The sequence below is a fragment of the Grampus griseus genome, assembly GCF_964374135.1.
Source record: "Grampus griseus genome assembly, chromosome: 4".
Lineage (NCBI taxonomy): Eukaryota > Metazoa > Chordata > Mammalia > Artiodactyla > Delphinidae > Grampus > Grampus griseus.
The window spans coordinates 41,597,041-41,610,759 of record NC_138997.1 but is presented as its reverse complement, the minus strand read 5'-3'; the positions used below and the strand labels follow the sequence as shown (position 1 = coordinate 41,610,759).

Here is a 13,719-nt window from a genome sequence, read left to right as displayed (position 1 = left end):
TAGACCATATAGTCACAATTGCAAAGACATTTTCACTTAAATTTTAAAACTGTTAAAAAAAATTTTTAATCTATTCTACACACACACACACGCCCCTAAAACCTGTTTACAAAAACAAATACTTGGAAAAAAATCAAGAGAGTAATATAGTAGATACGATACCTCTCTTTGTAAAGGTGATGGAAGGTTCCGTGCTTTAAGTCCTTCCCAATTAAAACCATTTAACCACCTGAGAAATCAGAAAAGTACAGAGAAATATTACTTATCTGATAAACTATTAGCATGTCAAGTCATCTGTCCACCCATTTTGTTGCCTGCTCCCTGCCTGCAACAGTATAGCTGCAAGTGATCAGAGGAAAATACCAACCATGCCCACACACATGTGTGTCTCTCACATTGAATCCATGCCCACTACCCTCAGGGGGGCCTTTAATGCTGCCCAGCAGTCAGTCTAGGTTTCCCTGTTGTTCCCCTCGTCACACTCCCTTAGACTCATAATCCATTCTTCGTCCTCTCTCCTCAAACTTTCAGACCTCCTATCCATCTTCTCTCCCAAATGGTGGCCTGACTTCCTATTTCACTAAGAAACCAGGAGCAGAAAAGAGAACTTCTACAATTTTCCACCATCAAACCTGCCTGTGTAGGCACATCTGTGTGTTCCCTTTCTCTACTGCACCATGAATAAACTGCCCTTGCTTCTCTCTAAGGTCAGCTCCTCTGCTGTGTATTTGATCTTGTAGACATTCTCTATTCAGACATGCTCCTTAAATTCTCCTCTCTCCTGAATCTTTAACATCGTCTCTCCTGGGGCATTCGAATCAGTATGGAAACATTTAAATTCTTCCAACCACAAAGCAATCTCCCTTGACCCGAACTCCCCTCCAACTCTCATTCCATTTCTCTCTTCCCATTGGAGGAAAACTTGAAAGAGTAAACTAATCACTGTATCAACTGCGGACAAAAAAAACTGTTGCCTGCCACTCCAGTAAACACTAAGTGTTGCCTGCCCTGAAGCCATCAGCCATTGCAGCCACCTGATGGGGGATTCAGGATGGAGAAAAACTGAATACTGGTCCTAGATAGTTAAGATGCATATCTAAGGGGTAATTTCAAGGAGCCCAAACTCTTACATCTTCCCATATATAGAAAAGCAGTAAAATCGTTGACTTGAGATGTCTTCTATTTGTGATTAGCGGTAAATTTTTTTCTTTTTCTTTTTAAAATTGAAGTATAGTTGCTGTACAGCAGTATGTAAGTTACAGGTGTACAATATAGTGATGTACAATTTTTAAAACTTATACTCCATTTATAGTTATTACAAAATATTGGCTATATTTCCTGTGTTGTACAATATATCCTCGTAGCTCATTCTATACCTAATAGTTTGTACCTCTTACTCCCCAACCCCTATATGGCCCTTCCCCACTTCAGCAGTAATCTTCCAATGTTGTACTACATGTTTTTGTTTTTAAAGCAAAAACTCTTATATATCCTGATTCCTCCTTTACCTCTTTGCAGCAGTTCCTCAGAGCTGAGAGGTTGTCTCCTGGGCTATAGTCCTCAGTAAGGTCTCCAAATAAAACATAACTTGCAACTTTTAGGTTGTTGTGTTTTTCTTCAGTCGACACTACCCATTTTCTCCTAGGCACACCGCAATCAGGCTTCACCCTCTCCACTCCAGCGAATTCCCTTAATTCTCAGTTTTCATCTTACTCTTAGCACAGCTCATCACTCACACTTCCCAAAACACTTTCTTCACTTGGCGCCAGAGACATGCCCTTATCCTGGCTTTCTTCTTACCATCTTGGGTGCTTTCTCTCATTTTCCATTGCTATTTCCATAGGAAGTTGGCATGCTCTGGGGCTCAGTCCTTGGACCTCTTCTTCCAACTACTCCCACTTTCTAGGAAATCTCATTCAGTCTTGTGGCTTTAAATAGCATGTATAAACTGATTACTCCCAAACTGCTATTTCCACCACCACCCTGCCCCCCTCCACACACACACACACACACACACACACACACACACACACACACACACACACACACACACTGCTTAATAGGCTGCTAGCTACAAGTGCTATTCACCATCTCCCCACTGGATGTCTAACGGGCATCTAGCTGTATCAGGTCCACATTGAAGCTCCAAATTTTCCGCAACGAACTTCCCTCAACTCTTCCAGTTGCTCAAACCAAAGACTTTGGAGTTATCCTTTCTCTCACATCCTATCTCACTCCATATGTAAATCTAGCCTGTTACGTTCAAAATACGTTGGTATTCAGAACCTGGCCAATACTCAACACCTCTACTCTACCAGCATGGGCCAAGCCACAGTTATTTCTTGCCTGTATTAGTATAATAACATCCTAACGGGTCCTCCTGCTTTTGTCCATGGGAAACAGCCCAGCAAGGGTGATCATTTAAAATGCAAGTCATTTGGAGGAAATGTTTCCTCCAACATTTTAAGTTTGGAGGAAAACTTGAAAGAGTAATCTAATCACTGTATCAACTGCAGACAAAAAAAACTGTTGCCTGTCATTCCAGTAAACACTAAATGTTGCCTGCCTGAAGCCATCAGCCATTGCAGCCTTTGTTCACATCATGCCTTTGTTCAAAACTGTCCAATGCTTCCAATTTCACTCAGTGTAAAAGGCAAAGTCATTACCATGTCTTTATTAAAACCCAGAGGCCTTATCACCCTTTCCACCACCACCCTTCCCCCACCCCGCCACTGCCCTACCTTTCTCTTTCTCTCTCTCTTTGCTCCTTTGTCTCCTCAACATTCTTCCAACAAGCATGGGATGTTCCCACTTCAAGACCTTTGCACTTGAGCCCCTGTAGCTGAATTGTCCTTTCCCCAGATTTCCACATGGTCTGTCTCCTCAACACCATCAGGTATTTTCTCGAAGGTCATCTTCTTAGAGAGGCCTTCATTGGCCATCCAGTCTAACATGGCAACCCCTCCCCAACCCCACCCCCATGTACTTCCCATCCTCCTTCCATACTTTATTTTCTCTCCTTATAAGTTACTGCCTTCTAATATACCTACTATACACTTAATTATTTTCTTTATTTTCTTTCTCTCCAACTAGAATGCAAGCTCCATGAGAGTAGGGGTTTTTGTCTGTTTCCTTTCCTTCTGTGTCCCTAACACTTGCAACAGTACTTGACACAAAACAGGGGCTCCAATAAATGTCTGTTGAATAACTGAATGACTCTACAAGAGAACACCCTTACATAGGACCTCTAACTATCATGTCTTACAGTAACACACTGCCATGGTGGTGATGCTATTGGTGAAATGTATATAAGAGGCTCCAAGATAAAAAGTATTTTACAGTTATCTGTAATGAGAGAAGGCTGATGGCCAGATGAAGTTCTTTCATTTATTGCTTCCAAACTATTAATCTAAAAGGAAGGACTGATCTGGTCTTTAGGATACGTATCAGGCTTGGTGAGCTGGAAATGCAACACCAGAAATGAGGAGGACTTGCTCCTCTCAGACAGAAACAATGTACTGTGTCTCTCAGAATCTTATAAAGAACCTGGAATAATACTGTTTAAATCCACTGATCTTTTCTATTGGGACACTGAGGTCAGGTCTGCCAGCCAACAAAAATTTATGGAAAGTCAACTTGGTCCCAGGCATCAAAAACAACAAAGACCCTGCTTTCAAGATATTTTTATTTTGGCAGGAGGTGACAAGTAATCAAACAAAAAAGTAAACAATACGAACATTTACATTAATTTCATATACTAATACGTACTAGGAAGATAAAAGAGAATAAAATGGTGGATGATGACTGGGATACGGATGGCTTGGGAGGTGCTGCTTTTAGCTAGGGTGCTATCTGAAGAAGTGATATTTGAATTGAGGCCAGAATGAAGAGAAGGGAGAAGCCATGGGAAGATTTGTGGCAATGACCTTCTGAATGGAAGAAAGTGATAGGAATGAGCTGAAGTGTGATGAGTGGAGGGGAAACGAGAGAAAAATATGATGTCTGAGAACCAGCCAGAGGCCAGATCTTATAGGGTCTTGTAGAACACAACAAGGAGTCAAGATTTTATGCTTATCGGGAAGCCAGTAGAAAGTTGTAAGGAAGTGATGCAATCTAAATATGTTTTCAGAAGACGATTCTGGCTGCTATGTGAAGAATGATCGCAGTGGGGGGCGTGATAGGTCAGGGTGGTGGTGGGAGGTATCAGAATGAAGGCTGGGAGATTTTAGGAGGCCCTCGTATTCATCGGTCTGTCAACTGTATCCGAAGTTACCCTCTTCTACCTTTTTCAATCTCCTCCCTCTCGTGGAGTTGGTTTTGGGTCACTCCTTGACTGGATTTCTCATTCCAAGTCTAAGCTTAGCAAGAGAAAAAGTACTAAAAACAGAGAGGGCGGGCTCTTAGTACATTCCATTTCAGATGCCATTCTTAACCCAAAGTGCCATTGTGGTCTACACTGTTGAGTCTCTAAGCAAAGAGTGAGAGTCAGACAGCAAGCCTAGATGTATGACTTCCATTGTCCTTGCTGCAAAACCACAGAAGTCCTCTCCATGATCCACCCATCACCTTCTTTGCACAGACCGAGGCTCCATTTTTAGGGATTTCTAGGCACATAGTTCTGTGGATTCTTTTCTTTTGCCACCGATGACTGACACAATTCCTTTTCACATATTTTACAATGCTCTCTACCCAGATGCTACTCCATAAATATTAATAAAAATCATTACTGTTACTCTACTGAATCAAAGAGCCTATGCATTTCTTGCTGAGTACTTGTTACAATTTGACTTATGGCAATATTTACTTAACATGAGTGGTTATTCACTTAACACCTGGCCTTTTTGACACTAACCACATTTTAAGTAATCTAAGTGCCAGCATGCAGTCGTGTGTGAAAAATATTCACTAAAGAAATATTAGCAGCAACTGTACATAAATTGCTTCTTCATTTTTAAAAGAGTAGTAGCTATTCTTGAGAGTAAAATTCTAGAGACTGGAAATATTAAAGGTAACATTAAGAGACCTGAAACAAATTACTCCTCTACCTAGCAGGAAAGATTTAATTGTACCCTACAACTATATTATCCCTCTTTTCAGAGAGGTGTTGGGAGACATGATTGGTACCTAGTTTATAAGTTAACTTATAAATAGGAGAGGGAGGAACTCTATTTTTAAGAAAGATGATTTAACACAGACTGAACAAACATATAACAATATGCCACGTTTAAGTGTATTGTTGTTAAATACAAAATTGAAGTAAATGGCTCTCCAAGGAAAAAAGATGTTTTACTTTAGAGAGGAGTGGGAAAATCTCATGGCAAATTTTAGAAAGAATGCTTTTTTAAAAAAACATTACAAGAATATACTGGGTAGTGAAGCTATATGTGCCTTGGAGACTTACGCAAGGCTATAGAACGCTCCTATTTGAAAGCAAAGAGAGTTCTATTTTTCAGACCCCCGTGCCCCATCTTTGTATGCTAAGAAGCACTATGAAAATCAGATGAAATAATGTTTTTGATCTCCCTGAGCTCACCGGAAGGCACTGTGTAAATTTGGTACATCTTATTAGTGAACTCTGCCCTACACACAGCAGCTTCAGCTGTATGCTTCAGCTACTTGGCAAAGAACACCCTGTTAAGAAGAGTGGGCAAATTAATCCCTATGGGGAAGGAAATTCAAAATTCTTCATTACCATGCTGAAGTGAGAAGATCCTTCAGCATGAATCTGCATGTACATCTAATCACAACTTGACAGCTATATTTAAATGAGCCTCAGGTAAATAAGAAGTAAGAGATAAAACGGGAACCTGTTAACAATTATATCACTTCTATTTCCCACCTACCCCAGAGCAAACATGAAGATGCTTCTTTAATGAGATAAAAGAGGAAATACATTGGAAGGGGGGACTTTTACTGACTGAACACTTGTTTGTTCAATATGAATGGTGTGTTTATGTGTCATTTTATCATGAGAAAAGAAACTGTGATAACAGCACATAGGAAGAGAGATAAATTGGAATCTAAGACAAATAATGAGCTTTACACGAAAGACAATCCAAAAGATGACAAAGAACAATAAAATACGTATTTGGATGTCTATAAAATCCACAGATGTGTCTGTCTCCATCTCTTCCTCCCTCCCTGCTTCCCCATCCCCGTCCTGATATATCCTTATGGCAGAGCCCGATATGAATTTACAATGTTGAATACATGGCTTTATTTCAAGAAAGTTCATGAATAGATAGAGCAGGGCTGGCAGCTTGGGGATTTTTTTTTTTTTTTTTTGAGCTGCACCACTACTGTTCAGAAAAACGAATAGTGTTTCTATTCAGCAGCATCTCTCCCTTTATTTTCACACTGTGTTGATGTGCCCCTAATTCTTCAGTAAAAATATCCAGAGAAGAATAAAATGTTGAGAGGTGTTTTTCTTTCTGAAAGTGAACACAGCAGTGTGCTCAAAGGTTTTCAGTAATGAAATTCTCAAATTTATTTTTTGTACTATCAATAGGTGATGTTTCACTTCTGTAAATCATAAGTAAAATCAAAACATCTCAAGGATTGCAGGATTTAGCTAGGCATAGATTTAAAAAAAAAAAAACAAAAAAACTCCAAGGCCTGAACTTCCACATATGGAACGAAATCAGAGAGTTTATATTATGGAAGTTATTGATGGTTTTAAAGACCAGCTTTAGAAATTCACAGACCTGAAAAAGGTGCTTTGTAGACTATTACATAAGGATAAAACACTGTTTGAGGTTTTGTGGAAATCAATGTACTTTACCCCAAAAGTAAAATACGATAGGAAGCTTCAAAATGTGGAGAGCTGGTCAAAGGAAAATTATATTTTAAATAAATATATAATATTGGTTAAAACTGAAGTAGAATACTATTTAACAGTTGGTTTAGCTGACCCATTCTCTAGAATATTGAGAACAATAACTATCCTACTTTAACTGTAAATGAAACGTCAAAATTAGAACTTGATTCCTTTATAGAATCCAAGTTAATATTTAAAAATAATGGAGATTACAGCAGATAAAAAGCTAAGTTGCTATAACTTGAATATGTGATTTTGTAATTTGTTTTATAACTTCATCGCAGCTAGTAAAACACAAATTAAAAATAAAGCACCAAAAAGGAAAACTTGATCATTTGTGTAGGGATCTTTACAGACTGAGAGAAGCTTCAAGATTACCACACTTTAAAAATAAATTTCTAGATTTTTCTGGGCAAAGAAGTAACTGTGTACCTGTGTTTCTTAATGTCATTGATTCCATTCTTCAGATTTCCTAGTCTTTCTGTTGGATTTTGCCTAAAATAAAAATTTTAAGTCAATTTATAATAATTATGTTTGAGTGAATTTTACATTAAAATTTAACAATTTTTCTTTATTCATTCATTCATTTTGTCAACAATATTCATAGACCAGGCACATCTGAGAATAAAGGAGATGGAAAACACATGCCCCCTCTGGGGGAGCCACAGTCAAATTACAGTCAGGAATATGAATATATGTATTCAATATCTATATATCCCAATATATAGATATAGGTATATACATACGGATATATAGATATAGGTATCTCCCAGTGCTTTAAATGAGCTATGAATAAATGCTTAAAAGAACAGGACGATGCCACCTTACCAAATCTGCTAAGGGAACCAGGGAAAGCTTTAGAGAATCATTTACAACAGAGCTGAAATTTTAGAAGCATGCAGAAATTTCTGTGGGCAACTCACAGCTAGGTTTCATGTTCTAAATTTACTAAATTTCAAAGCTTTTAAAAAAGTTCAAGTGTGCAAGAAAACTGCAACAAAATGAAGCTTAAACAAAATTCTAGAAGTCTTCTGTTCTCCAATAAATTATTTTTAGTGGTAAGTAGAAATTTGGAGTAATTTAAAATAGGGGTACTTTTTTTTTTAATGAAGATTGAAAGAGGACATACAGTAACACTTTATCATCGCCACTAATTTTCTCTCAAAATAACAATGCTGTAAACTACTCTTTTATTAAGCTAAGTTTTGTGGTTCTATTTTCCTCTAACAAAGATGATTCTCAAAGATAATCTGAACAATCTGCATCTCTTTTAAACTATGAGTAGGTACTGTGTATTACATGAAGGAAACTCAAACTTCTAGCACAGACGGCAAAATAGAAAATGATTTTCATTAAATATAATTTAACTACATAGAAAAGTACAAAAAGTAAATATACACCTAACTTTAAAATGTGTGGCAGCAGAAATGAGAAGCCTTCACACCTTCCCCCAAGAACAAGGGGTTTTTAATAGTCATTCTCACCTGCAAAGCCTCCGAATCAAATCCTCAGGTCGTCTGGTTATCTTTCTGGGAAAATCCATTTTTTCAATTCCTTTGAGAATCAAATTGTAGGTCATCATTTGGTCAACCCCAGAAAAGGGCGGGCTAGAGAAAAGCCAAAATAGGACACTAGGACCAGCATCTGAGACACATTTACAACTAAATTTCTTTTCTTTTTTTCCCTCCTTCCCTCCCTCTCATGAGTTGTTTTATAGCAAATCTGGATATATGCTAGAAAATAATTTCATATCACTTAACAAAATACACACACACACGCGCACACACATACACACAGAGGTAATCTGTCAAGTGGTGATAATCACTAAAAAGAAAAATAAAGGGGAGGGCAGAGAGTGAGAGAGAGGAGGTGTGGTTTTATTTAGACACAGTGGATAGGAAAAGCATCTCTCATATGTTGGCAGTTGAGCAGAGGTGGGAGTGAATGAGCCAAACAGGCAAGGGATTCCAAGACAGCAAGTACAAAGGCCAGGAGTCAGGAGTGGACATGGGTCGTTCTTGGAACAGAAAGGAGGGCAGTGTTGCTGGTGGAGTGAGGAAGCAGGAGAGAGTGTAAGAGGTGAGGGCAGCATGGTCATCTCGATCTAGCGGGCTACGGGAAGGACCTGGGAATACTCTCAGGTCAGGTGATCTAATTTACAGAAGTCAGAATAAGCTTTTTAAAAATGTGTTGAAAATAAACTGTGATGGTACTAGCGGTGGGGGAAGGCAGGCCTGGTAGCCTGGACTCGAACGGTAGTGGTGAAGGTGGTGAGAAATGGTGGGATTCTGGATTATTTCGATGGCATAAAGTCAACAGGATTTGCTACTGGGGTGAATGTGGTACGCAGGAGAAAGAAAGGATTCAAGAAGGATACTGAAGTGTTTTGACCTATGGAACGGAGATACTGTTTACTAAGACTGGTGTGGAGGTTACGCTGGGGGTGCGCAGGTTCAGAGCAGGTTCTGAGGAAGAGAATCGAGTTGCATCTTGAACATCCAAATAGAGATGCTAAGCAGACAGTTACATTTATGAGTCTGACATTCAGGGAAGAGGTTAGGGCTGGAGGTATGATTCCGGGGAGTCATCAGACAGTATCTACAGGGCATAGGGCTTGATGTTATCACCCAAGGAGTGAGTGGGTAGGAAAGAGGTCAAGGACTGAAGTGGCCCGATGACCACTGAAGAAGGTCAGGATGACAAGAAGAATCCAGCAACAGACACTGAGCTGGAGCCTCTAGCATGGGAAGAGAAATGAGAGAAAGGGAGGTCCTAGAAACCACGAAGAGAGAATTTCAAGGCAACTGCTGCTAAGACGAGTAAGAAAGCACTGGAAATTAACCACTGGGTTTGGATAACACGTTCATGCATGGACTCTGCTTTTAAAAACACTTTCATACCTATTCTATTGTATCATTTAATTTTTGAAAATTAAAGATGATTTTCATGAATGACTCTGTTGTACCTTGGTCACGCTTGAGACCTTTGGATACCGAGAGTTCCCACTCTTGGTAATGAACCTGAAACAAGTCCGTTGCACCAACTTTTCAATAATCTATGTTTCACTTGAAAAGAAAATGAGGTAGAAAACAAAAACCATTGCTACAATTCCTTCAACTTATTTATATATTTACAAGTAGGTTGTGTTTTGTTTTGGTTTGGTTTTTTAGTTCTTTTGTTTTACTTCCTGACTTTAGGGCATTTAAAATGAACTTTTCTCACGCCCTACCCCGAAAGCCTTTATAACAGCAATTTTGCACCTTCTTCATGACAGCTCAAGGTCACTTCAGCAACTCCAAGTTATTGAGGATTTTTTTCCCCTTCCTTATTCTCTCACTTTATTTCCCTACTTCTTGTGACAATTTATTCCAGCTGATGAAGACTGAAATGCATATTCTCCAGTTACCTACAAGAGCCATCATGAATGTCTTAGAAATGCAGCTGACAAATTTTCCAGGGATGAGGAAACAAACCCTTGAAATAGAAATCCTTGTGTCCTGAGACCTTAATCAACTTTATCCCTGAATGACTACCTGGAAATTTTTCTCTTTTTTACTACAAAATCTTAAGCAATGAATATTTGAAAATGATTACAGATATCAAATAATCTTTTTTTTTTTTTTTTTGCGGTACACGGGCCTCTCACTGCTGTGACCTCTCCAGTTGCGGAGCACAGGCTCCGGATGCGCGGGCTCAGCGGCCATGGCTCACGGGCCCAGCCGCTCCGCGGCATGTGGGATCCTCCCCGGACCGGGGCACGAACCCGTGTCCCCTGCATCGGCAGGTGGACTCTCAACCACTGCGCCACCAGGGAAGTCCTCAAATAATCTTTCATGTGGACAAGGAAAAAGAATGGAGCCATGGGTAACCCAACATTGAAATCTGCAGTGTAAAAAGCTCAAGAAGATTCTACAAAACTCTCCTTTTGTAACGCAGGTGTTGAGACTGGAATCCCCGTCACTGGGCTCATTCCAGCATTTCTTATGCCATTTCAAATGCAAATCCTCCCTGACATCAGGACTGAGAATATTTGGTTGTAAAGGCTTAAAAGAATGACCAAATCAGTTAATGAGAAATGGAGGAAAGAAAACTACCTGATCTGAATCCTGTCTATACAGCCATGCATTATATTAAAAAACTCTTATGTATAAGGCACACGTGTTTAATGAAAAGTGTGTCATATTTAGAGTCAGAAGACCTGAGATTAAATCCTTGATCTTAGGCAAGTAGCTCTCTGACCCAGTTTTCTAATCTATAAGATTTAAATCATAAAATAATCATAATACAAATTTAAACCATAAGATAATAAACAATTCCTGCTTTAACTTCCATACAAGCTTGTGAAAACAAAATTAGATAATACACATGTAAGTGCTTTGTAAGCTGTCAAGGGCTTTACAGATGTGAGGTAATATGTGTGTGTATAAGTGTGTACGTGTGTGCAGGCAGGTTGAATATTTGGGATCCTGGATTCATTAATACAGCCCTTTAATCGCTTCAGGAATGGCAATCCAATTTTAACTTGTAAAACTCCTGCTGTGTCTTGTCTCTGTTCATTAGCACCTCTAGAAAGCAGTTGACAAGGGGATTAAAATTTAAATCCAGCAATGTTGCCTTCTTTCAGCATTTCTGGTTAATGATTTATTGGGAAAATGGAAGAACACGGCTAAATTTAATTGATCAATGGATTTAATGGAATTATGATTGCTATTTTCTCAACTACAAAATAAAATATGAGGAAATAATAACAGCCCACAACTTCAATTTCCTTTCTTATTTTTATGATGGATTCCCCAAACCTTCACACACTTGATATATTATCTATAATAACAGGCCTTGCCACTCTAGGTAAACCATAGCAATTTTGTACTCCTTTCCTGCACCTTCCTGAATCTTTTCACCATGTTACAAGCTAGAAAGCATGTTATATATGACATAATGTGAAGAGGAAAAGGCATCATGCTTAATCAAAAACACTTCCAAAATGTTAAATTCTTAAATCATATATTTTTTATCATTAGTAAGTTATTTTTGCACTTCTCTAAAGAAGAGACAAAACACAAGGTACTTACTTGCCCGTGAGGAGCTCATACACTAGAATTCCCAGGGACCAAAAATCCACACTGAAGTCATGTCCTTTGTTGAGAATGACTTCAGGAGCTACGTACTCGGGAGTTCCACAGAATGTCCATGTTTTCTGTCCAGATCCTATTTTCTTAGCAAATCCAAAGTCAACCTGGAAAAGAAGATCAAAGAAATTTTCAGAGACCGTAAAACTCACATTCTTCTTTGTCTTCCTCTAACTTCTTCAATCTTCTTTCAACACCTCCACCCTGCCCTTCACACCACACACAAACACACACACACACACACACACACACACACACACACACACACTCCACTGACCCTCTCATTTATTCTTTTGCAGGGCCAGGTGTAAATCTCGTTACATTGGAGAAAATTCCATACACACACCTCTACGCCCACGAGGATGAGAGGGATGGTTTAGCAAGGAGAGACCCTTATAACCAAGGTGAAGTTCAGGGCAAGCAGACAAGTAACTTGCAAATCAATAGTGGTATTCATTGACAAGAAGAGAGAAGGGGGAAGTGATAGACACTTGCGCCCTTTGAGCGTCATCATAAAAGGAAAAATGATAGCAGAATTGAGAGTTTGGGAAAGGGACCGTTGTTGAGAAGAAGAGGGGCTTAAAATTCTGGACAGTCTTTAAAAACCTTTATGCACAATGTCTGCACCCTCTAAATGTTGGCAGTCCAAAGTAAAAGCAAGGATCATCCCATCTCAACTTTGGCTGAACTCTGTACACCCTCAGTCTCTCTCAGGGTGGCAGCACTTGCATTAACTTATTTATTCTGCAAAAATACTGTCAGCACTCACAATAGGCCAGGCTCTGTGCTACAGATACAGTGTTGACTAGGAGAAGCTCAGAGTACTGGGAATACTTAAACAGATGTGATTAAAAAACTGCCATGTGAGACAGGATATAGTAGAAGATTATGCAAAGTATAAACTCAAAGAGCCAAAAGACATAGAATTCTGGAACATTAGGGAGAAGATGGTGGGGAAAGACGTCATTAAGAAGTGACATCTGGGGCTTCCCTGGTGGCGCAGTGGTTGGGAGTCCGCCTGCCGATGCAGGGGACACGGGTTCGTGCCCCGGTCCGGGAAGATCCCACATGCCGCGGAGCGGCTGGGCCCGTGAGCCATGGCCGCTGGGCCTGCGCGTCCGAAGCCTGTGCTCCGCAACGGGAGAGGCCACAGCGGTGAGAGGCCCGCGTACCGCAAAAAAAAAAAAAAGAAGTGACATCTGAGCTCAGCACTGACTGAGGATTAGGAGCTCTCCCAGCGTGATGAATGGGTGCTACCCTCTTCTGTCTTTTCAGGATAGGCCCTTCCACTTCTCTGAGACTCTATTCAATGAACTCCGTGAACTGAATAAAGACAGGAAAGAAAGCTGGAGCAACAGAAGACGCGCTCATTAAATCGAGGCAGTGTATATGACTGAAGTCCTGCCCTGCAAAACAAAGTTGGTTTCCTTCCACAGGGGCGATTTAGCATGTACTTTTCATCTCCAATACATAAAGATATTATTTTAGTAAAACCACCCTCCACCTCCAAGTAAACAGACACATAAATTATAGCTGGGCTTCAACATGCACATTTTAATAGATTCATTATACATGGACTATCTCAATAATATGGCAATAATCATGGCTAAAAAAATTAAATAAATCAGGTTAACACATCAAAATAGGCCCTCACCTAAAAAAATATGAATCAGTGAACTATAAAATCTAGCCCTCATTTATTTATTCAAATATTAATATTTAAAACATTTGTCATATGTTTAAAAATCTCTTAGAAATTTACCTTTTTACTAA

The 13,719-nt window shown here is 39.4% G+C and overlaps 1 protein-coding gene across 2 annotated transcripts in view; it reads right to left on the bottom strand.

Annotated features, from left to right (window-relative positions):
- PRKG2 (protein kinase cGMP-dependent 2) overlaps window positions 1–13,719 on the bottom strand; it is a gene marked incomplete at both ends in the record, with an annotated part of 83,698 nt that overhangs the window by 1,940 nt on the left and 68,039 nt on the right. For both annotated transcript variants that reach the window (XM_082653185.1, XM_082653184.1), the window contains 4 exons: window positions 163–229; window positions 7,250–7,312; window positions 8,302–8,424; window positions 11,890–12,053. In XM_082653185.1, coding sequence (XP_082509311.1) covers window positions 163–229; window positions 7,250–7,312; window positions 8,302–8,424; window positions 11,890–12,053 — 417 coding nt within the window. The remainder of the gene's footprint in view (window positions 1–162; window positions 230–7,249; window positions 7,313–8,301; window positions 8,425–11,889; window positions 12,054–13,719) is intronic.